The 22,187-nt window shown below is 40.3% G+C and overlaps 1 protein-coding gene across 9 annotated transcripts in view; it reads left to right on the plus strand.

Annotated features, from left to right (window-relative positions):
* The window catches only part of NRXN3 (neurexin 3), a 1,462,434-nt gene extending 1,444,597 nt beyond the window's left edge, over positions 1 to 17,837 (plus strand). For 6 of the 9 annotated variants that reach the window (XM_043516018.1, XM_038405749.2, XM_038405750.2 and 3 more), the window contains one exon: positions 17,336 to 17,837. In XM_043516018.1, coding sequence (XP_043371953.1) covers positions 17,336 to 17,637 — 302 coding nt within the window. In that variant the 3' untranslated portion in view covers positions 17,638 to 17,837. Of the gene's footprint in view, positions 1 to 16,711 lie in introns of all 9 variants that reach the window. The other 3 variants (XM_043516016.1, XM_043516015.1, XM_043516021.1) reach the window with 2 other exon arrangements.
* Positions 17,838 to 22,187: the final 4,350 nt, after the last annotated feature.

Raw genomic sequence — 22,187 nt, forward strand, 5'->3', positions numbered from 1 at the left:
CTGAAGGTGATGGCTAGTGGCGTTCTGTTGTTTTCTTTGTTGGGCCTGTCCTGTAGTAGGTGACTTCTGGGTACTCTTCTGGCTCTGTCAATCTGTTTCTTCACTTCAGCAGGTGGGTATTGTAGTTGTAGGAATGCATGATAGAGATCTTGTAGGTGTTTGTCTCTGTCTGAGGGGTTGGAGCAAATGCGGTTATATCGTAGCGCTTGGCTGTAGACAATGGATCGAGTGGTATGATCTGGATGAAAGCTAGAGGCATGTAGGTAGGAATAGCGGTCAGTAGGTTTCCGATATAGGGTGGTGTTTATGTGACCATCGCTTATTAGCACCGTAGTGTCCAGGAAGTGGGTCTCTTGTGTGGACTGGTCCAGGCTGACGTTGATGGTGGGATGGAAATTGTTGAAATCATGGTGGAATTCCTCAAGAGCTTCTTTTCCATGGGTCCAGATGATGAAGATGTCATCAATGTAGCGCAAGTAGAGTAGGGGCATTAGGGGACGAGAGCTGAGGAAGCGTTGTTCTAAGTCAGCCATAAAAATGTTGGCATACTGTGGGGCCATGCGGGTACCCATCGCAGTGCCGCTGATTTGAAGGTATACATTGTCACCAAATGTGAAATAGTTATGGGTCAGGACAAAGTCACAAAGTTCAGCCACCAGGTTAGCCGTGACAGTATCGGGGATACTGTTCCTGACGGCTTGTAGTCCATCTTTGTGTGGAATGTTGGTGTAGAGGGCTTCTACATCCATAGTGGCTAGGATGGTGTTTTTAGGAAGATCACCAATGGACTGTAGTTTCCTCAGGAAGTCAGTGGTATCTCGAAGATAGCTGGGAGTGCTGGTAACGAAGGGCCTGAGGAGGGAGTCTACATAGCCAGACAATCCTGATGTCAGGGTGCCAATGCCTGAGATGATGGGGCGTCCAGGATTTCCAGGTTTATGGATCTTGGGTAGCAGATAGAATACCCCAGGTCGGGGCTCCAGGGGTGTGTCTGTGCGGATTTGTTCTTGTGCTTTTTCAGGGAGTTTCTTGAGCAAATGCTGTAGTTTCTTTTGGTAACTCTCAGTGGGATCAGAGACTAATGGCTTGTAGAAAGTGGTGTTGGAGAGCTGCCTAGTAGCCTCTTGTTCATACTCCGACCTATTCATGATGACGACAGCACCTCCTTTGTCAGCCTTTTTGATTATGATGTCAGAGTTGTTTCTGAGGCTGTGGATGGCACTGTGTTCTGCACGGCTGAGGTTATGGGATATGCCATCATGTGCCAGCAATGCCCCTCTGCCATGTACATTGGCCAAACTGGACAGTCTCTACGTAAAAGAATGAATGGACACAAATCAGACGTCAAGAATTATAACGTTCAAAAACCAGTTGGAGAACACTTCAATCTCTCTGGTCACTCGATCACAGACCTAAGAGTGGCTATACTTCAACAAAAAAGCTTCAAAAACAGACTCCAACGAGAGACTGCTGAATTGGAATTAATTTGCAAACTGGATACAATTAATTTAGGCTTGAATAGAGACTGGGAATGGATGAGTCATTACACAAAGTAAAACTATTTCCCCATAGTATTTCTCCCTCCCACCTCACCCCCCACTGTTAGTCTCTAAGGTGCCACAAGTACTCCTTTTCTTTTTACAGGCCAGTTAGTTTGACATCTGTAGTATGCAAGGTCCTGGAAAAAATTTTGAAGGAGAAATTAATTAAGGACATTGAAGTCAATGGTAAATGGGACAAAATACAACATGGTTTTACAAAAGGTAGATCGTGCCAAACCAACCTAATCTCCTTTTTTGAAAAAGTAACAGATTTTTTAGATAAAGGAAATGCAGTGGATCTAATTTACCTAGATTTCAGTAAGGCATTTGATACCGTGCCACATGGGGAATTATTAGTTAAATTGGAGAAGATGGGGATCAATATGAACATCAAAAGGTGGAATTGATTAAAGGGGAGACTGCCCCCCTTCCCCACACCTTGCCCAGCACCCCGGCCACCCTGTAACGGTAAGTCCATTAAATTACTTTCACCCCACCTACACGCTAGCCATTAAAGTATAATTCTTCCTCAGGAGTCATTGGGCTGGCTGTGTGGAAAGAGTTAAAACTACACTGGAAAGAGGAATTTTTCCTGTCAGCTCCTGCCTGCAGGAAGTACTCTATAGTGATGCCAATTTTCCTTGATCCCTACCAGAATCTCCCTAATCCTAATTGCTCCACAGGGACTTCACCACTCTGGAACCATCATTGCTCTGTTTCGTTCTTTTTCCCTTCAGTCATATAGGGACAGAGGCTAGCTTTTTCGCCTCAGGCCACACTGGAGGAGTTCAGAGGGGCCAAGCTGCAGCTGGACCCCCCAGGAAGAATTCTAGCCGACTCCTCCACAGTTCCTCTTGGGGGGTCTGGGGAACACAAGAAGGAGTTGGCTCTGCTAGCCTGTGCACTGGCCATCTTTAGGCAGAGTCGCTGTCTGTGTGTTATCTCTGTGTTTCCGCCAGGCTAGGGCATAAATGGAGGGAGAAGGCACCCCCTTTTGCACACCACATAAGCCCCTAACATATTTTTCTTGCTTCTCGTTAATGTGGATTCTTGCCGCATAAGCACTAACTGGAGAAAAATTGCTGCAGACATCACTTGAAGCTGAAAACAGATGCATAGATAAGGGTGTATTTTTCTCCGTTTTATAGTTAACCTACTTACAGGGCTATGTGCATCACTCAGTTCAATGGAATCTCTCCATTTGTCTCTTTTAACTGATTGTTCAACAGAACCAGCAGCTTAAGAGCTTTTGTCACTATCATCTCAGTCCTGCCTCAGTATGGAAACATGCCTCTAAATGAGCCTAAAAAGCATTGTCTGATAACTAAAGTAGGATTATATAAGTATGCAAAAAAAACCAGTTACGGGGCCTGGGTTGTGCAATAGGGAAATGTGCTTTTCCTTTTAACACTAAAGATCTTGGTTCTCATTCTAATTAGGTTACAATAGAACAGGAAATTGAATATACAGGACTCATCCTTTCCCTACTATTACTGCATGTGAAAATCAGAAAGAAAAAAGTGACAGAAGTGGAAATCTCTACTAAGGAGAGGACCAGGACTGAGCTCGGAGTATTGCAGGTCAGAAGTGCATCAACATTGAGAATTGGAGGCCTAGATAGGGTGACCATATGTCCTGATTTTATAGAGACAGTCCTGAAATTCAGGGCTTTGTCTTATATAGACACCTATTAACTCCTACCCACTATCTGAATTTTTCACGCTTGCTGTCTGGTCACCCTAGGTTTGGGCTGGAATAGCAGGGGATGGTACTGGTTAGTGCTGAGATACATGAGTAGGGTTACTATATTTGAGCATTCAAGAAAGAGGACACTCCATGGGGGAGGGGTATTTGCTCCCCCCACCCCGGCCCCAACTCTACCCCTTCCCCAAAGTCCCTGCCCCAAATCTGCCCCCCTCCCTGCCCCATTGGACCCCTTCCCCAAATCCCAGCCCCAGCCCTGCCTCCTCCCCTGAGCACTCCGTGTTCTCCCTCCTCCCCCCTCCCTCCCCACTGCGTGAAACAGCTGTTTTGCGGTGCAAGCGCTGGGAGCTAGGGGGGAAAAGTGGGCACTTTCTTGAAAGATCAACATTCACTCTCTTTCTTGAATGATCAACTGTTCTTTGGGGAAAAATTATAATGGCAAAATCCCAGATGTTTTTAGATATTTAAGAATTCCTCCTGGATGGTGATTTAAGAACCAAAAAGCCGGACATGTCTGGGGAAAAAACAGACATATGGTAACCCTATCATGAGCAGAGCTGCATGGGAGAGCGAAGGATTGAAATAGCATGGGGTATCATGTTGGGGATGAGGTAAATTGGCAGTTTGGTGCAACTCAAGGACTGAAATAACTGAGAACACTACAGGTCTAGAAGAGATTGTGCATTATCCAGGACTGAAATAGCATCGATTGTTGTATGTCAGGATTATGGCTTTATGACAGAGCTGACGGGGAGTACCACATAGGAATACTACCGAACAGGGGAGAGGTGTATTGGCCATGCTATCTTGGAGACATTTGAAGGCAGGTCCTGTACAGTATACCTAGTTCAATCCAGCTCTGTTGATCTCACACTAATATGAACATTACACTTACCTACAACTTTTTAAAATGTAATTAAAAGAAATGCAAAACTAGAAAACTCCTGAAAATAGCTAGTATAATTGATATAACCAGAGCTGCTCCAAAAAGGAGGAAAGTGTTTGCAAAAAATTCATCCTTTTTAAAAAAAAGTTGGAATTTTGAGTATGTCATTTAAAAAAATCAAAATTAAGAAAATTTTGGCCAACTGTTATAAACTTAAATTTTCTGTTCTTCAACCAGTAGTGTTTAGCCCTTAAGATTCTGATCCCTTTAGTCCCAGCCCTTCAACCTTGCTTAAATAGCTGAAAATAAAAGTGACAGCGTGCTGCAAAATATGTATTATTTATTTTCCTTTTTACAATCCTTTTTTGTATTTCAGAGGGACAGTTGCAGGATGGTAGCCTCTGCACTAAAAAAAATCATAAGCGCAGCAAAATATTTAGTTTACAGATATATGTGGAAATATTTTCAACCCAGTTTGTAAACTGGGGGACCTATATTAGGTACTTAAATCTGTATTTAGGCGGTTAGGGCTGGATTTTTTTAAAAGAGCTGAGAGGCAGATTTTCTAATGTGCACAGCACCCATTTCGGCACCTGAATATGGAACAGGTTTTCAAAACTGCTCAGCACTCAGCATCTCTTACTGTGATTCTTATGTCCAGATTTTCTTTTCACCTTCTGGCCGTTTATTTAGGTCTCTAAATGGAAGTGAACGCGGGGCAGGGGGGAATCTGGCTATAATTGTGGGTGCTGAGCTCTTTTGATCATCTGGCCACTAAACATCTTTTTCATATCCCTAGCCCTTGAGTTAGACACTTAAATCAGGGTTCTAAGTACTGACTGAGGTGCCCAATGTCAAGCTTCAAGTTTGGAAATTGGGCTCCCCACACATTAGAGTCTATTTGGTGTCCAAAAGAAAACAACGTGCAGGCCTTGCATTAATAATAAAAGGAAACAGAAGTAAGGAAACAGAGGTTACCAATGGGCAAAGCATGAACTCACAAGTGGCCTTGTAAATAACATGTAGTGGCCTTGTAAATAACAGGTAGTTAGTATCCGATGAAGTGAGCTGTAGCTCACGAAAGCTTATGCTCTAATAAATTTGTCAGTCTCTAAGGTGCCACGGGTACTCCTTTTCTTTTTGCGAATACAGACTAACACGGCTGCTACTCTGAAACCTGTTAGTAGATAAAGAAACAGTAAGAAGAGTAATGTGTGGTGAGTTTGCAGCTTTGCTTACTAGCATATTTTGTAGCTCGTGGACTGTTCGTGATATGTATAGGGATGGGTTACAAAAATTAGTAAACCAGTTATGAAGTGTGGGGCATGCATCAGTTTGTTCTAGAATATGTAAATCTGGGTTGTTATGGGCTTTGGAGCTGTGGTAAACCCCTCTACTCAGCCCACTGCATTTGGGCTTGATTACCTCAGATAGTGCTGCTGTATGCCAATTAAAAAAAAATCCCTGAGGCCTGATCTACTCTAGGAATTAACATTGGTATAGCTATGGCTCTCGGGGGTATGAAAAATCCACGCCCCCGAGTGCCATAGTTGCCATGTAGACAGCGCTAGATGACGGAACAATTCCTTCTGTCGATCTAGCTTCTGCCTCTTGGGGTACTGCCGACAGTAGAATCCCTCCCATTGGTGTAGGTAGTGTCTGCACTGAAGTGCTACAGCGGCACAGCTGCACCACTGTAGTGTCTTAAGTGTTGACAAATTCAAGCTAATTTTTTGCCTATGGATGGGAAATGCTCTCAGAGAAAAATCCAACCCACTGAATTCCAGTGTTCCAGTGTATTGAATATAGGTATTTCACTACTCTTAGAATCCAGCTGCAAGTCACAATAAGGAATGATTAAACTTCAAAGCTTAAATGCCTCATTGTGAAATTTCCTGTATACTGATTAACCCTGTTAAACCAGAGGCTAAGAATCCTGGTAGGGAATGGTGCCCAGGGACAATAGTTTTGAAAGTTTGCCCCCAAAAAATAACCCCACTGGGGCTTGCAGTGGCCTCACTTCTGCCACTGTTCTTTGTTTCCAACCAACCCTTTCTCATTCACAAATGAACCCAAAAAATCATTCCACCTGGATCAGTCAAATGGGTTCAGCTCCAGGAGCCATGTGTGCCTATATGCATTGTCCCTGAGGTTCACCTAGACAGGTTTCCCAGTCCTTGGTTGAACCTCTCCCCCTTCTTAACACAGTCCCCAGTATATAGTTCCAGCGCAGTCTTCCAGTAGAGGCACAGGGCATTCCTGAACATGGTAGTGGCCAGGGTAATCTCATGCCTTTCGCCCTTCAGTGGAAGTCGGGCTTTTCTCATGCAACTCCCATCCTCTGATCTTTACCAGCTTGGGACACTTTTTCAATAGCACATATAAAGTTGGAGGATTCAGTGTCTCTCTACATATTATTTATTTTTGTCTCATGTTCACAAAATTAGCTTTGTTCTCTGAGTGGCTCTGAAAATACTATTGTCCCTCCTGTTAACATAGCCCTCATCTGGATGCTGTCTGTATCATACTTTGTATATAAGACTACCACTGTTCCTCAGCTTCCAGGTCTAATAAAGACCAATAGGACTGATTATTAATACATTTTGTTACCAGTAAAACCGCTTTATAAAATACAAAGGGTCCAATCCTGCAGTCCTTACCCGTTAATTTCAATGAGAGTTTTGCCTATATAAGGCTTTATGGCCTGAAGGTTCAAATACTTACTACCAGTTGTATTGTTTACTACCGTGAATTGTCCACTATCTTCAGTAAGACTAATCACAGATCCAGTCCTACAATCACTTACTACCAGACTACTGCTTACTGCAATGAGTATCTCCATTGGGCCAGATTGTGAATCCCCACTTGGAAGTAGGCCCTTTGACTCTGTGTGAATAATTGCTGACTGTTTTGAAGAACAGGTTAATCAGCATTACTGTTAGCATTTGCTTGTTCAGGCTGCATGGCAGTAATCATTATTTTAAGTAGAAAGTGTTTGAGGAAATGAATTCTGCAGCCCTTACTCAAGATGATTAGTACTTACTCACATGAACAATCCCAAAAAGATTAGTTGCACAAATGCTGCCCATCATGAGTCTGGGCTGGAGAACTGGGCCTTGAGAAAAGACTGTAGTTTTGTGTGTTCGATCCCTACAGGCAGTGTTATAATGAGTGTGGAATGTATTTCCTAGCACCTCTTGCAATTTCCCTCCATCCCCCCACACCATAGCCCTTCTAATCTCTTCCCATAACCTGCACAGAATCCTTTGGAATGTACTTTGCCCTTACTGGACAGACATGGAATGATATACACCTTGTTCCTTGAGTTGTCTTCTTTGCTAACTTCCTTTCCCCTCCCTCCCAAGTCCTAGCTTGCTGTTCTGTTTTTCTACTTTCCCTAAATGCAACTTACTTTAAGCATGCATTATTTTTATTATTATTATTATTAACATCCTACAGTAAAATGAAGCTATTATATAACCCATTTGTCAATCTCAGCCAATTTCTTCTTTCTTTTCCTATGTCTATTTATGACGTACATCCAGACTGCACGTCCTTTTTTCCCCTGTGTTTATTTTAAAAAAAGTAATGGAAAAAAAAGCAGTACATTGGTGCGTGGGGAGTTTTTTGGCCAAAAATTAAAGGAAAATTTAAAATGGAGGGAATGCAATCCATAAGCAAAAAATATCCAAATGATGAAAGTGTCCCTAGACTGCTTTGTCTGTTCCTTTTCAATGTGTGCATCTGGTTTGTTCATCTTTGAAAGTGTGTGGAATATTTTTTTCTTTAAAAATAAAATTTAAAAAACCACGGTTGGTCTTTTCTCCCTTCTTGCTGGGGAATAAAGTGCTTTTGGTTTTGTTTTTTGTTTTTTTAGTGTATCTCTATATATCTATATTTTGATGTATTTCTTTCAATGGTTGGATTTCTATCTTAGATTTGGGTTGTTCCAATCTAATGACAACAAAAAACAAAAGTTATGAATTGTTTTCTGCAATTTCCCCCCTTACTTCCCTCTTTAAACAAGGAACTACTTCACCTGCAGAATCCTACATCCATACTTTCCAGACTACAGTTCTAAAGAATCTGAATTTAAAAATACCCAATTCAGGGGGAGGGAATACCAAAGCACCCCTGGCATTTAAAATAAATGTCTTCATTCACTGAAGCAACTAATGTCTCCAATTCCTTAGAACATTGATGTCAACTTCTTGGTGAACATGAGGCTGTGCATAGCTGCAGTTGAAGTTGTTCTAATTCCAGTGCATAAAACTAATTTTTTTGTTTTTAATATCTATTATTGTTATTATTATTATTATTATTATTAGTTTATGTATTTTTACTGCTATTTTTAGAAGGAAAAAAGCTTTAACTGTTTTTATAATTTGAGACTCTTTAATGAATAATAATACTAATTATTATTAATTTTTTTTGTAACTTGCATGTTGAAGAAGTTGCAGCTTAGGGTTTGTGAGATTGTCAATGTTAGAGTTCTGTTCTTTCTTTTTGTTGATGGGCATGAATATGCTCATTTGTTTTTGTATATTGCCCATCCCTTCCTTACAGCCAGAAGCTCTAATGCTGCTAGATCACTCCGTACCGCCCTTACATGGACATGGCAACTGACTTACACATTCACTCCCATCATCTTCATCTCCTGTTTAGTACACTCATAGATTTTACATTCCCAATCCATCCACCCTAGGCATCTTTTTTCTTCCCATAAGTCCCCTCCCCAACCCTTTCTTTAGCATTGTTAAAATTTTATGTGCCGTCATCCATTCCTTAAAACACACACACAAAAATTCTAGGAAAAAAGAAAAGAAAATGTTTTTAAAAATATACATTGAATTGATCAAAAGAAAAAAAAACCTTGATTCTCAAAAAGTATTAGATCTGTAGATACATAAATAATCAAAGCAAATTCTAAAGCGTACATTTTTTTTCAATTGTAATATGTGAAACATTTTACACAAAGCAAACAAACACATAATTTATAACCCAAAACAACAGAGAAATAAACTCAAATTTGTTAAGGTGCAAGATTTTTTTCTTTTCATGTTATGTGGTGTGGATGTATGTGTTGTTGCCTCCCTCTATCACCCTTTGTTGTAAAATAATTATATTTAAAAAAGAAATAATAAACATTTTGCTAAACAAAAGTTTTTAAGAACGACAACAAAACAAAAAAAGCAAGTTACAAGAATGTGGCAATTCTACATGTCCAAGAGCATTCTTACACAACTTTCTTTTGTAAATTTTTCTTTCATGCCAAAAAACATGCGGGCAATTTGTTGATGTAAGTTGACTACATGAAATCAATGTGGTATGCTTTCTTCTGACTAATTTTATCTATTTTTGAGTACTTTTTTTAAAAAAGAAACAACATTTTTGATTTCCTATATTCTTTTTTTGTTTTTGTTTTCTTGGGTTTTATCTTTCTTTTTCTGGTAAAGCGAATGACCTGTTGTTGTTGTTTTCTTTTCTTTTGATGAACTTAACTTTGTTGTGGAATTTTTATTTTCTAGTGTATGGTTTGGTTTTGAGAAAAAAAAAACTTAAATTCCTTTATTTAATTTTTGGATATGTTTGTTTTGGTATTTGCTGTTATGTTACATGCTCTCTCTATATTGCCTTTTACATGATTGTACTACTCTTCATAGGAGGGGGTGAAGGAGCCCAGAGTAATTCACTCCCACTCTCTGTCAATTTTCGCCCCTATGCCCTTTGCCTCCCACAGAAAGAATCAGTGGTAATGCCAAGAGTTTTCACTCATATGTAAACTTGCTGTAGCCTGGTGCGTAGATTATATCTGGGAGAAAACAAGGGAAGTTTCTTTAAGACACTGGTCCCCATTTGGCAATAGAGTCCCCAGTTGCTCTGATCTCCAGTTCCCTCTTTTCCTACAGAAGCATATGCTTCCTGCTAATTTCCTTGATTGTCAGTCTTCTTGCTTCTGCCACAGTCAAAAAGATACTCTCAAGTGTACTGTTACAGTGCAAACCCATCAACCAAAATGGCCCTAGGATCATGACTGCTAACTCTTCCAGCAATTGTAGAATTTGCTTGTTCTCCTCTTCTCCCAACATTTGAATGTCCTGGACTTTTAAAATTCTCCCTGTCTCTTGGGGACTTCCTTCTCTGCAGCATGAATTCCACTGGATAACACTGAGTTCCTGGTAAAAACAAAAAAAGATGTCCTTCCTTTAGGACAGGTGGATTTTTAAAGGGCCAGCATGGTAGTATGCTCTCAATATATAGCCGATAACTCAGGTTCTACTGACAGCTTCCCGGAAGAACTGATGCTGTAAATGGAACTGGTAATTATGTTGATTAGCAAGTTGTCATTATTGTTGGTGAATCAAGTGGATTTAAAACAGTGATGGGAGAAACTCAGAAGAGTTTGATTAAGCTTCTGTTTGGTTCAGAGAAGCAGTTCAAAGTCTGACTGCTTAGATAAACATTTTCTATCTAACACTTAGGCTGGAAACATAATGAGAAGCAGCTCTCTCCTGAGATTGCCACTGCCTCCTGGACGCGATTACATCGTAAAAACCAATACATTAATTTTTCTGGGGTATTTCCCAACTCCAGGCCACGTTGAAACTGGTATTTGCTGAGGTGACCAACAATTTACAGACACAAAATTCTCTCCAAACATTAAACTTGAAACTAAATTGAGAACCATCGCATCCAATTCTTACACCCCCAGGAAAGATGAAGTCAGTTCTTCTTTCCTCCAGAGTAGATCTCTTATCCCTAGTGATCAAAACTCAGGCCTTGGTGTAACTGCCAGTGTCTGTCTAAGTAGAAATAAACCTTAGGAACCAACTTGGAAACCAGTGGGAGTTTTGACATTGACCTCACTGTGATCAAGATTGAGCTCTTAATTTAGCTTTTGCGGTTTGCCATTAGGAAAGTGGATTTTGTTAGAGATTCCTGTAGATAGACTCTTGTGGGGGGAATCTCACATGTTTCAAAGCAATTCAGTTAAACCAAATCTGGCCCCAAAACTAGGGTTTTGTCTAGTCACTTTGGAAACAATTGGTGCTTTGGAAGGAAGGGGGGAGTCAGGATATTTGAGGCAGAAGGCTGAGGCACTCCCATTGGGGAAGTGATGCCTGCCCTTGTGTTACTGACAGTCAGTTTCAATTAAATGAGGTTGGAAAGAGGTGAGAGAATATTAAAAATGCTCATTTCATATTAGCATCAGATTTCCTGTGACTCAAGAACTGTGGTCTGAATATTTTCCCTCATCACCCTCAAAGAACTCACAGGAGACCAAACCTCAAGAAGTGTTGAAAAACTCAGTGACTTAATTAGAATTTCTTGGCACCCAACTTGCCTATATGGGGCAGGGGGGTAGGGAAGGGATTATTTTCCATAGCAGGATGTTTCAGTCTGAAAATGGATTTGAGTTTCAGTGCAACAATAAAATATAAATGAGATACTTTAGATGTGGAATTTCAATACCTGAGGATGTGAATGTGCTGTATTGGGCTTTTCGGCTGGCACCTTAAAGATTTGCAGCCACATCTGGAAGAGACAGTGTTGTGTCCCTTTATATTCATCGTGAGAGTTAGAAGTTGAACCTTTCATGTTTCTGTTTATGTGTGCTTTTTGTGCTGCCTCTCTTTGATGCTTGAGACTCCAGTGAAACAGTCTTGGCCAGAAAGATGAGAATTGGAGGCTGCTAACTTTTTTTTTTTGCTTGGTGCCCTCTACATTCATGATTGACCCACAACATCCTCACAGTTCAGAAGGCTTCTATTAAATTTTTTACACTCCATCTTTTCCAGTGACAGAGAGCCCTTACTGTAGATCAGCCCCAGAGGTATGAATTATATATCTATAAAGCACTCATAAAGGAAAAAGCAGGGCAGCCTTCAAGGCTAACGTAGACCTTTTATATCCCCAGTGGTCTTACTAGTTTAAAGGAAAGCACAACCCTCTCAAAAAAGTATAAGATCCAGATTTAAAATGCTAACTTTAAGGAATACACACTGTTCTTGTCCCAAGAAAGAGAACTCCAAAGGAAGAACTTGGATATTAGTGTTTTGTTGGGTTGGGGTTTCACACTACGCAGACCTCAATCCTCTTGACACTGCTATTGGCACTTGGCACTTATTTTGCTTCCCTACCAAAGCAGAGGAAGCCATTTTATCTATTCATTTTATTTCATCTTTCAGCACTGTGCTGTCAACACAAGCCATTTCAATTTCACAGCTTTCTTCAGGGAGCACCCATCCGCTGGGGAGAGGGGACGAGGGGAATGGGCAGGACTGCAAACAAAAAGGGCTCTGGTGTCTTCTTGGGATGCTTTGAATTCTATAAATAGGTTCTGAATCCACAGTTCATCCGCCAGCACCACTAACTGATGCTTGCTTTCCAAACAAAGCAATAGCAGCCAGAACCCAACATCCCATGTCTCTGCAGTTGAATCTCAATCAAAAAGAGAGTGGTGGATACCTTTTAAGCTGGAATTTCCCTGTACATTTTCTAAGCGTTAGCTGCACAATTCAGTAACAATTGACCAAATCATGAAGGACTTCAAGAATTGGCCCCCAAATATTTAGCACTAATGTAGCCCTTTGAAACATCAGATTATTTTTCAAACAAGTAATTAACAGACTTTAATCCTGACCATTTATTTAATGGGAGTCAGATGATTGCATCCCCCTACAGTTATTTGAAATCTGTGCCTCTTGCATCTCTTTTGGTGCTATACATACTTTGGACAATAAAATGGGCACTAATTGTATGGGGAAAGGCCTGAACCTTCGGGGTCTGCACCACAGAGCCACTGTGTGAGAATGTTTCAACTCTTAGATGTAGGCAGAGATTTCTAGGTTGAATGTGAAATTATACATTCACAGGAAGCAGCAACATGTGCATACCATCAAGTAACAAACCTAAATACTCCTTCCTCACTGCGTTATTGTTGGGATATCCTGTATGAGACACTAGCTGATTTTAGTGCGAATGAAAGAACATTCCACCCACCAATCCAAAAACCAAACCAAACCATGAATTCCAAGAACCACAATATCTTAGCATCTTTGACCAATGTATTCTTTGGTAGGGAGATGATTCCTCTAAAAACCATGAATCCCAGGAGAAGGACCCTTAACTGTATCTTTATTTTTTGGGTGTAGCTTGCTCCCATGATATGACTCACCAGACACAATGGGCCAAATTCAGAGGTGAGATTAAGTGATTCCAAGAAAGCCTAAGTTGTCTCAGCTGTGCAAGCACATAAGTTATACTACCTCTCAGATACATGCTAAGACTCAGACTCACCTCTGAATTTGGCTCACTATCTTCTTTCTGACCTACTTTTGTACACAAAGAGACAATTCAGTTACATATGTGGAACCCCATTAATCCTAATAGCTCTGTTAGACTCTTCTTGATGTTTCATGAAAAAGACAACCATTTTATAATGACATATTTGATCATTAACTGCAAGTAAAAAATAAATCCTAGAAAAATGAATTGCTTTTTTAATGCAAGTGGTTGTTCTGCTAATGAAAGCTTTGTCTTCTGGTTTTAAAAACTAAATATTTCCATCTCCTTGAGGTCAAGTCCAAAGAGTTGATTGTAAAATGGACTAAAGTATTTCCTTGTGGGAGGAAAGCTGCCCAAAATATTGCCCCATTGGGTGGCAGATCAACAGAAGCCATTTGTAAACATAGTAGCTTTTAATAACAAAGGCATTTCAGAAGCTTTAGAAAAAACTGCCAAACTTCAGACTCCAGTTGTATGTCACAGATGGTGCACTAAAATTGCAGATGAATGCTATTGTATAATGGTGGATGAATTAATCTCAAAATCACTATCAGCCACTCAACAGACCTCAGATGACTTTCAGAGACTTCAATTCCTCACTCAGCAGACAGCTCAATTCATATTTGGCTGAAAATTCCATTATTTTATTCAGTCTTATCTAGTCCATGGAACTTATTCTGATAGATGATCTTTTCCTGAAGGCCCTCGTTCAAGTTTGTTTTGAGACCATGTGATAACATGGATTATCCATGCCCCACGCTAACAATGGGCAGAAAACAAGCTTCTGAAACAGTAGCATAAACAGGAACAGGACTAGTGCCTGTTATTATTTCACAAGGAACAGACCGGAATCACAGGTTCACAAAATGCAATGTAGTCATTTGGCAAACTGCAGAGTAATGATGCTATTTGCCTTTCCCATGTTTGTACTGAACAGATACAATTTGAAGAAATCCTGTGGGATTATTTTAGACACATAATATTCAATTTTTCCCTTCTTTGTTCAGTAACAGAGGTGGCAGGAACATTACCTGGAAGCTAAGAAAATGAAATGACATCTCCAAATTGCCATTTTCATCTCATACATTAGAACGAGCTTTGCTCCACGAGTATATTAAGAGGCTAAGTAAAATAATGGATTCTTATTTGGGGCTAATTTCTAGTGCCACTTAAGTAAACATTAAGGTTTCCATTGACTTCAGTGGTACCAGCATTTTACCTCTACTGAAGGATACGAATAACCATATGCCACTGTTGCTATCCGATTTGAAATACTGAAGGTGGTACATTTTAAAGGCCCTGAGACTACATTTGTACACTCCAATTGGTGGTTAAAAATGATTGCTGCCCAAGTAAATTTGGATTGAATTGATGGTAAACCTGCAAGCACCCATCAAATAAGATTTAGGATGAAATCATATTCTCTGATCAGTAGCATATGGTGACATATGTTTTGTAGAGCTCCTAGCAGTGGAACTGCCAATGGAAATTCGGTGTGAAACAAATGCAGAAAATACAATAGAGCATCACAGTGCAGATAGCAGAATTTTTGACCCTAATGCCATTCAACAGTTACTTGGGTGAAAGACAATTAATTAACACTAATGAATTAAGTCAAAGCCAGAGTTTTTTACTCAGTCTGATTCTCTATTGCCTTGCACTTTCTGTAGCCATATATACTTGTGCAAAGTGTGAGTAAAATCCTCAGAATTCTCCACTCACACTAGTGGTAACATTTTACACAAGTAGGCACTCACTTTACACTGATGTAAATGATTACTCAAAAGATGGTTTACCTTAGGATCTCAGGATACAGCCCAACTAGCTTAAATACCTAACAAAATTATAACTAAAAGCAAAATTTACATGCAAAGGCAACATGACTCAGTTTAAAAAAAAGATAGAACGCTAAACTTAAGCACAAGACTGTGTGACTTGACCATACATGAGAGTAATCCACTGTGCTTCCTTACCCACATAAAAGACAAGTGGACTGATAGCCTCCTGAGCCTGAAAATAGAGTCACATTACAGTGAAAGTGTGACTCAAGCCTCTACCCTGATAAAACAAAAAATCTTAGGAGGCCTCATTGCTTGCAAGCACCACAGTGGTGCTGAGATACCCAGGTTCTGAAATGACCTTGGGTTTCTCATTTGCAGAGATAATGAGGTTGGGTATGGCAAAAGTGAGGAATGGTTGCTGGTTGTTCACAGCACAAGCACTCCCAGACAGCAGATTATGAGACTTTCTCATTTAGTATCTGCTTCACAGAAAGCTGTCTGCCACAACAGAGAAAAAGTAACATTCATCACAACCAGCAGCATAGAAAGAAATACCAGAAAGTGCAGGATGGAGATTACTCCTCACTTTCGTGACCTGGACTCAAATCCTGATTTAAGTCATCCTACTTTTTATTTATCCATTTAATTAAACCACAACCCAGTTTGGCACAATCAACGAGGATTGTCAGTGTCCCTTAAAGCACAGCACTGAAACAACAAGGAGTATTGCAGATCAATAGCAGGGTGTGTTAGCAGAACTGAGAAGGGGCAGGGAGAGGGAAAGGGCTAGAGTAGCAGAAGGTATTGAAGATCAAAAAGACAACCATGCATTGAGGAGCTCTCTGTGCCTTCTTGCACTACATCTAGTTCCAACCACAACAGTCCATCCCTTCCTTTCAGGCACACTTCATTCACTCACACAATTTAAAAAACAGGACGGACAAACAAGAAGAAAAGGTTGAACTGGGAATTGTTTGGAAGTTGTTGTGGAACTCAAATGGCAGAGAAGAAATACCAGTGACAAGGAAGATCAGAGGAAAAACTGGTAAAATCAGCATGCTTCAGCAGCAAAATCCAACCCAAGAGACCAGTACTGTATGGAGGTTTGGAGTAATTCCACAATTAAGTATTCTTTTCCCCATTACTAAAAGACATAAGAAAATGGAACCATGCCAAGTTTGAATTCTGCAGTCCCTTGAGAGTATCTTCAGGACCCCAAACCCTTTGGTCCCTAGGATTTCAAATTCTCTCACTTGAACGTAAATAGCAGAGATTAAAAGAGAGAGGAATTGGAATGGCCAGTTCACCTATCTCAAAAGTAGGGTTGGGCAGAAAGCTTCCTAGAACCCTGGAAAAGTATGTTGATAGTGTGGATAAGGGCAGGGAATCTGCCTCCATGACACTTCTTCATAACTTCCGAGTCCTCCACCACCTTTGAGCTCAGTGAATTGAACATGATGCACTGTGTCACAAATATTTACTAATCTTCTGTTTTTTCTTTTCAATCCCAGGAGGTGAATTAGTTATCCCTCTACTTGTAGAAGACCCTTTAGATATCCCTCCTATTGCTACTCGTGCACCTTTCATTACACTCCCCCCTACCTTTCGCCCCCTCCTCACCATTATTGAGACCACCAAAGATTCCCTGTCCATGACCTCTGAGGCGGGGTTACCTTGCTTGTCGGACCAAGGCAGCGATGGTTGTGATGATGATGGCTTGGTGATATCTGGGTATGGCTCAGGGGAAACCTTTGACTCTAACCTACCCCCTACTGATGATGAAGATTTTTACACCACCTTCTCCTTGGTAACAGATAAGAGTCTTTCCACTTCAGTCTTCGAAGGTGGCTACAAAGCACATGCACCTAAGTGGGAATCCAAGGACTTTAGACCTAACAAAGTCTCCGAAACTGGTAGGACTACTACCACGGCTTTGTCCCCTGAGCTGATCCACTCCACAGCTTCGTCCTCGACTGGGATGGTGCCCAAATTGCCCGCTGGCAAAATGAATAACCGTGAGCTCAAACCCCAGCCTGACATAGTCTTGCTTCCGTTGCCCACTGCCTATGAGCTAGACAGCACAAAGCTGAAGAACCCGCTAATAACTTCCCCCATGTTCCGTAATGTGCCCACAGCAAACCCCACGGAGCCAGGAATCAGACGGGTTCCTGGGGCCTCAGAGGTGGTCCGCGAGTCGAGCAGCACAACTGGGATGGTCGTCGGTATTGTGGCTGCTGCCGCCCTCTGCATCCTGATCCTCCTGTACGCCATGTACAAGTACAGGAACAGGGACGAGGGGTCCTATCAGGTGGATGAGACGCGGAACTACATCAGCAACTCAGCCCAGAGCAATGGCACGCTTGTGAAGGAGAAGCAGCAGAGCACAAAGAGTGGCCACAAGAAACAGAAAAACAAGGACAAAGAATATTATGTGTAAAAATATACTTATTTATATATAAATATATACATACTTAATGAGATTTAACTGAAATATCAGAGCCGTTACAGCTAACGAGATTGGGAGCTACAGTTTGTGGAAAAAAAATTGGGAAAAAAATTCAGCTGTGACTGTTAACGTCTCAGTCATCGCTTGGAGTCAGCAAACTCTGCCCTACTGTATTATAAAGCACATTTAGCGTTCTGGAGATGGCATACGCAGCTCTACCATGCTGGTGGACTTGGAAGTCTCCATATCTCCTCTTCGCTGAACTTTCCGCAAAAGGTAGAAGCTTCACGGCTTACTTGTTTCATATCTCCAAGTGAGTCTTAATGATGTTCGTGATCTTTGACTGTATCGATCATTTTTCAGTTTACTTATTAAAAAAAAAGAAAGAAAGAAAAAGAAAAAAAATGTATAAACATTTTAAACAAACAAAAAAATCAAACAAACTGATCTGACCGTGTCCAGCATACGTATAATTTTTTGAGATCTGAGGGGGGGGGGAATAAATGGTTTTGGGGCTTGTTGGTTTTTGTTTGTTTTTTTTTCCTGTTTTGGGAGGGGGGGGAAGAGAATGAAGCAGGACATGAGTCAAGAAGAAATCTGGGGAGTAGGGGGAGGAACCCACCTAATAAATAAAGAGAGACTATTGCCATATATGAACTCAAAAGCTACCCATGGTGTTCACTCTACATATCTGGTTGTGTGTTCTCTAGAATCCGTTGTCTACAGTAAGTTATTTGCTAATAGCACAGTGAAAGTGTGTAATGGGTGATGATGAAGATGATTCTCATGGAAAACTAGTCCCCTTAGATTTGGCTCCAGTATTTGCAACTGAACTCATGAACAGTCTGGTTTGATTGGGGCCATTGGCTTTATTTGACAAGATCACTGAGTATGCATTAGTACAGCTAAACTATGGTGGGGGGGGGAGAGAAAGCAAAACAAAAGTGGTGAGCCATTCTGAGATAGATCTACAATGCTAAACTAAAGGAGCCTTTTCTTTGGGTTCTTGTTCTGTGACTGATTGCAATGCATGCAAAAAAAATTAATAATAAAGCGGTTGAATAAAGAGGTCAGAAAGACAATATTGGACTTCAACCTTTGACAAGAACCATAAACGTCACACAAGCCAAACACATGCTGTGAACAAGTGCAAAATTCATAGGGTTTTTTTTGACATGAAGATTTTTTTCATATGTAATATTTTAATTTTGTAGCTTGACATTTCTGACTATCTTGTCTTTCCATTTGCCCTATTCTCCCTTTACACTCTCTTTTATATAAAAGAAAAGAAATTAATAAAGCTGCTGTGACACAAAAAATAGTTAAAGGAGTTAATAATAGTATTATATGTATGTATGTATATATATATATATAGATATATATATAGATATATATATATATATACACACACAGATATATTTATCACCATATGTTCGATGGGACGACTGGAAAAGAAACTCTGTCAAGGTGTTTACATGGAATGAGAATGTTGTTTTAGAAGAAAAACATTTTAATAATATCAACGAAAAGCAAACCATAAAAATGTGAAGAGAGTGTGAGTTTTAGCTTTGTCACAGTTACCTGTGTCAAAAGGGTAAAAAAAATCTCAGATTTTGTTTACATATTTTACTACTTTTTTTGCTAGTGTAATTTCTAGATTACCCTGATGTATATAATGTTTTATGGTTAAACTTGGCTTTTTTGTTTGTTTTTAGTTGATTAATTAAATCTTGGTTGTTTGGTTTTTATTTTTCCCCAATTATGTGAAAGGGAGTAACTTACTGTACAGAACAATAACCAACTGGTTTCATGGCCATGACTGTCATGTGCAAAAAAGCAAAAGAGGGGGAGAGAGGCAAAAAGAAAAACAAACACAAAATGAATTGAGGACTCTGGAATATCAGAAATGTACAATTTCTCTGTGTACAGATGAAAACTAATCAGCTGTTTAGATTTAGCAATCTACTCTTGCTGGTGTTTATAATTCGCATGAATATTTGACTTTGAAGAAAAGTGTCATCAAATGCACACACGCACATGGGAACAAAATAAAAAGCAGCCTTCTCAAATGTTTAGAGATAAGGCTTTTGCAGTTAACAGCTCTTTCAGTGTGTGTGTGTGTGTGTGTGTGTGTGAGGTTGTTTTTTGGGTGGTTTATTTTTTGTTTTGATTTGTTTTTAAATACTAAAAAAGAAAAAAAGACAAGATTTAAAAAGGTATGAAAGCACGATTTTAGACAACTTAACTGGCCGAACCTATCTGAAGTTGATTATTTCTCAATGTCTGTAAAAGATTGCTGTTCTTGGAGTCTTGTGAAATGATTTCTTGCTTTCTTTCTTTCTTTTTTTTTTACCCCTCCTTTTTTTTAAGAAAAAAAAATCCCACCTTCTTTTCTGTTACTTTTTTTTGTGTAAGTTTCTATTCGACAGTTTTTTGGGAACATGTGCATTTCTGTATGTGGGCTTCTATCATACCCCTGTTGTTTTATGCGCAGAACCTTAAGGATATTCATTTGAATTATTGTGACGTTGCTGCTTTTTTCCCCCTTCTTTCTTTCTTTCTTTCTTTCTTTTCTTTTTCTTTTCTTATTTGCATTTTTGTTCAAGGATATGCTTAGCAATAAAATGTTCTTCCCAAAGCCTTGGATGTTGCTGTCCTTTTATTTCCAAAAGAGTCAAGAGACACGCTAATGTTCTGTAGGTGAGATGAACATGGTAACAGCAAAACTAGCATAGTGCGGAAGGTATTGTGGGGCTCAGTCCAGCCAACCTGACTAGCCCATAGTCAAATAAATAGTCCAACTGAAGTCAGTGGGGATACGTGGGAGAGTCGGACATCACAGGATCGGGCCCCTAATTATTATTCATAGTCGCAAGGAAAGGCAAACCACTAGAACAAAAATTGTTTTAAAGAATAATTAACAGTTATGGGCCAAACCCTGAGTCATTATGTCCTTTTAACTCAGTCCTTTACTCCCATGGCAGTTTTGGTGAGTAATTAGTGAGCAAGGACCTCAGGATTTGATGCATAGAAATCAGAGCAGGTTAAGACCTATCAGATTATTTAATCCTTTGCTCTACAGCAGATTTTCTGATGCTTTGTCTAGTCTAGTTTTAAGTGTCCACAGGTATAGGACCTTTGGAAGCTAGGTCAAATAAGAACCTGTTTTGACTATCTGATGATGTAGCAACTCAAAGAATGTAGAGCCCATGTGAGTACATGATAAACAGGTGCCTTTCAAGTTGTTGTAAGGCACATTTCCCCCACCCCCTTGTTATAGTCTGGTTTAATTGTAAAGCACTTTAACCAATGGGCAATTAACTAAATTTTAAATATGGCTTAGTAGAACATAACCTTTCAACAACAAAGGAACCTGCATTTCTACATATCCAAATAGAAACTGTGTTCATGAATCATTCCTTTGTATCACCAGAACAGAGTGAGGCTACAAAGCATTGCTACAACTGCAGTTCTCCAGAAGAGAGCATTTGCCCCAATCCAAGATAAGAAGATAGAGAAATGCTGATAGAAATTTGGAAAATTCAGCTTATAAAATATCAATAATAATATTAAATGAATAATTATTTAACTATTTAAGGCCTTATTGCTAACCACTGAGGTTTTTCCTTTAATCAAATTGTTATAGTAGCTATATGTCATGGCACTTAAAAACTCAAAGCTATTGCTAAATTTCTGGCCCAGATGGCGCTGTGGAGATGTGACGATCCCTTCCCTAATGGCAAGAAGCCTGCGGAGAGTATGTAATTAGTTTTCTTTTACCGGTATATAATGGATGCTGCCAAAGCTGTAGAGTTTTGGAACCAAAGGGCCCAATGGGGACAGATTCTACTTCAACAAAGGTCTGAACCTATGGTCCTTTCTCATTTTTTATTCAGACTTAACTCTCATTCAAATCAGTGGTCCAACTTATGGGGATCTTATTCAGTTATGCATCAGGAGGGGATGGACCTTCTACATGTGGATTTCACCCCGTGTTAATGGAGGCACTAAGCAATTAATTTTGTGATTCTGCTCCAAATGAATTAATTTTGTGACCCCAGCCCTTATATCAACTCCACTTGTCCAGCCCCCACAACCATTCTGAACCCTCTTTGCCCTACATATGCCCGTGCCTTCCCAGCACACCTCTGCTTCTGTAGCTGTGGAGGTTCTTCACCCCAACCCAAGCTGGGGGACAAGGGAGGATGGTAGAGCAGTTCCAGGGGCTCTTCCACCCTCCCCCATCTTGGTGTAGTGAAAGGGCAGCTCCATGGTAGTTCTCCTCCCTCCCTTCCTGGGTCTAGTGTTGCAGCATTACCCAACGGTGGTGGGGGGAGGAAGAGAGAGGAGCCATCCCATTTCTCACAAGAGGGTTGGGAGCAAAGATGCCCTGAGCTGCTGGGCTCTGTTGGCTCCCACTTCACCTTGTATGAAAATGGTATGAGTTGCTTCCTCTTTTGCCCCTTCCCATAGCCAAAAACATCTATCAGTTCCATGGGAGCAGGAGAGGGGAGGGGTGCTCTACCTGCCTCCTGCAGCAG

This window comes from Dermochelys coriacea, chromosome 6, assembly GCF_009764565.3.
Source record: "Dermochelys coriacea isolate rDerCor1 chromosome 6, rDerCor1.pri.v4, whole genome shotgun sequence".
NCBI classification, from domain to species: domain Eukaryota; kingdom Metazoa; phylum Chordata; order Testudines; family Dermochelyidae; genus Dermochelys; species Dermochelys coriacea.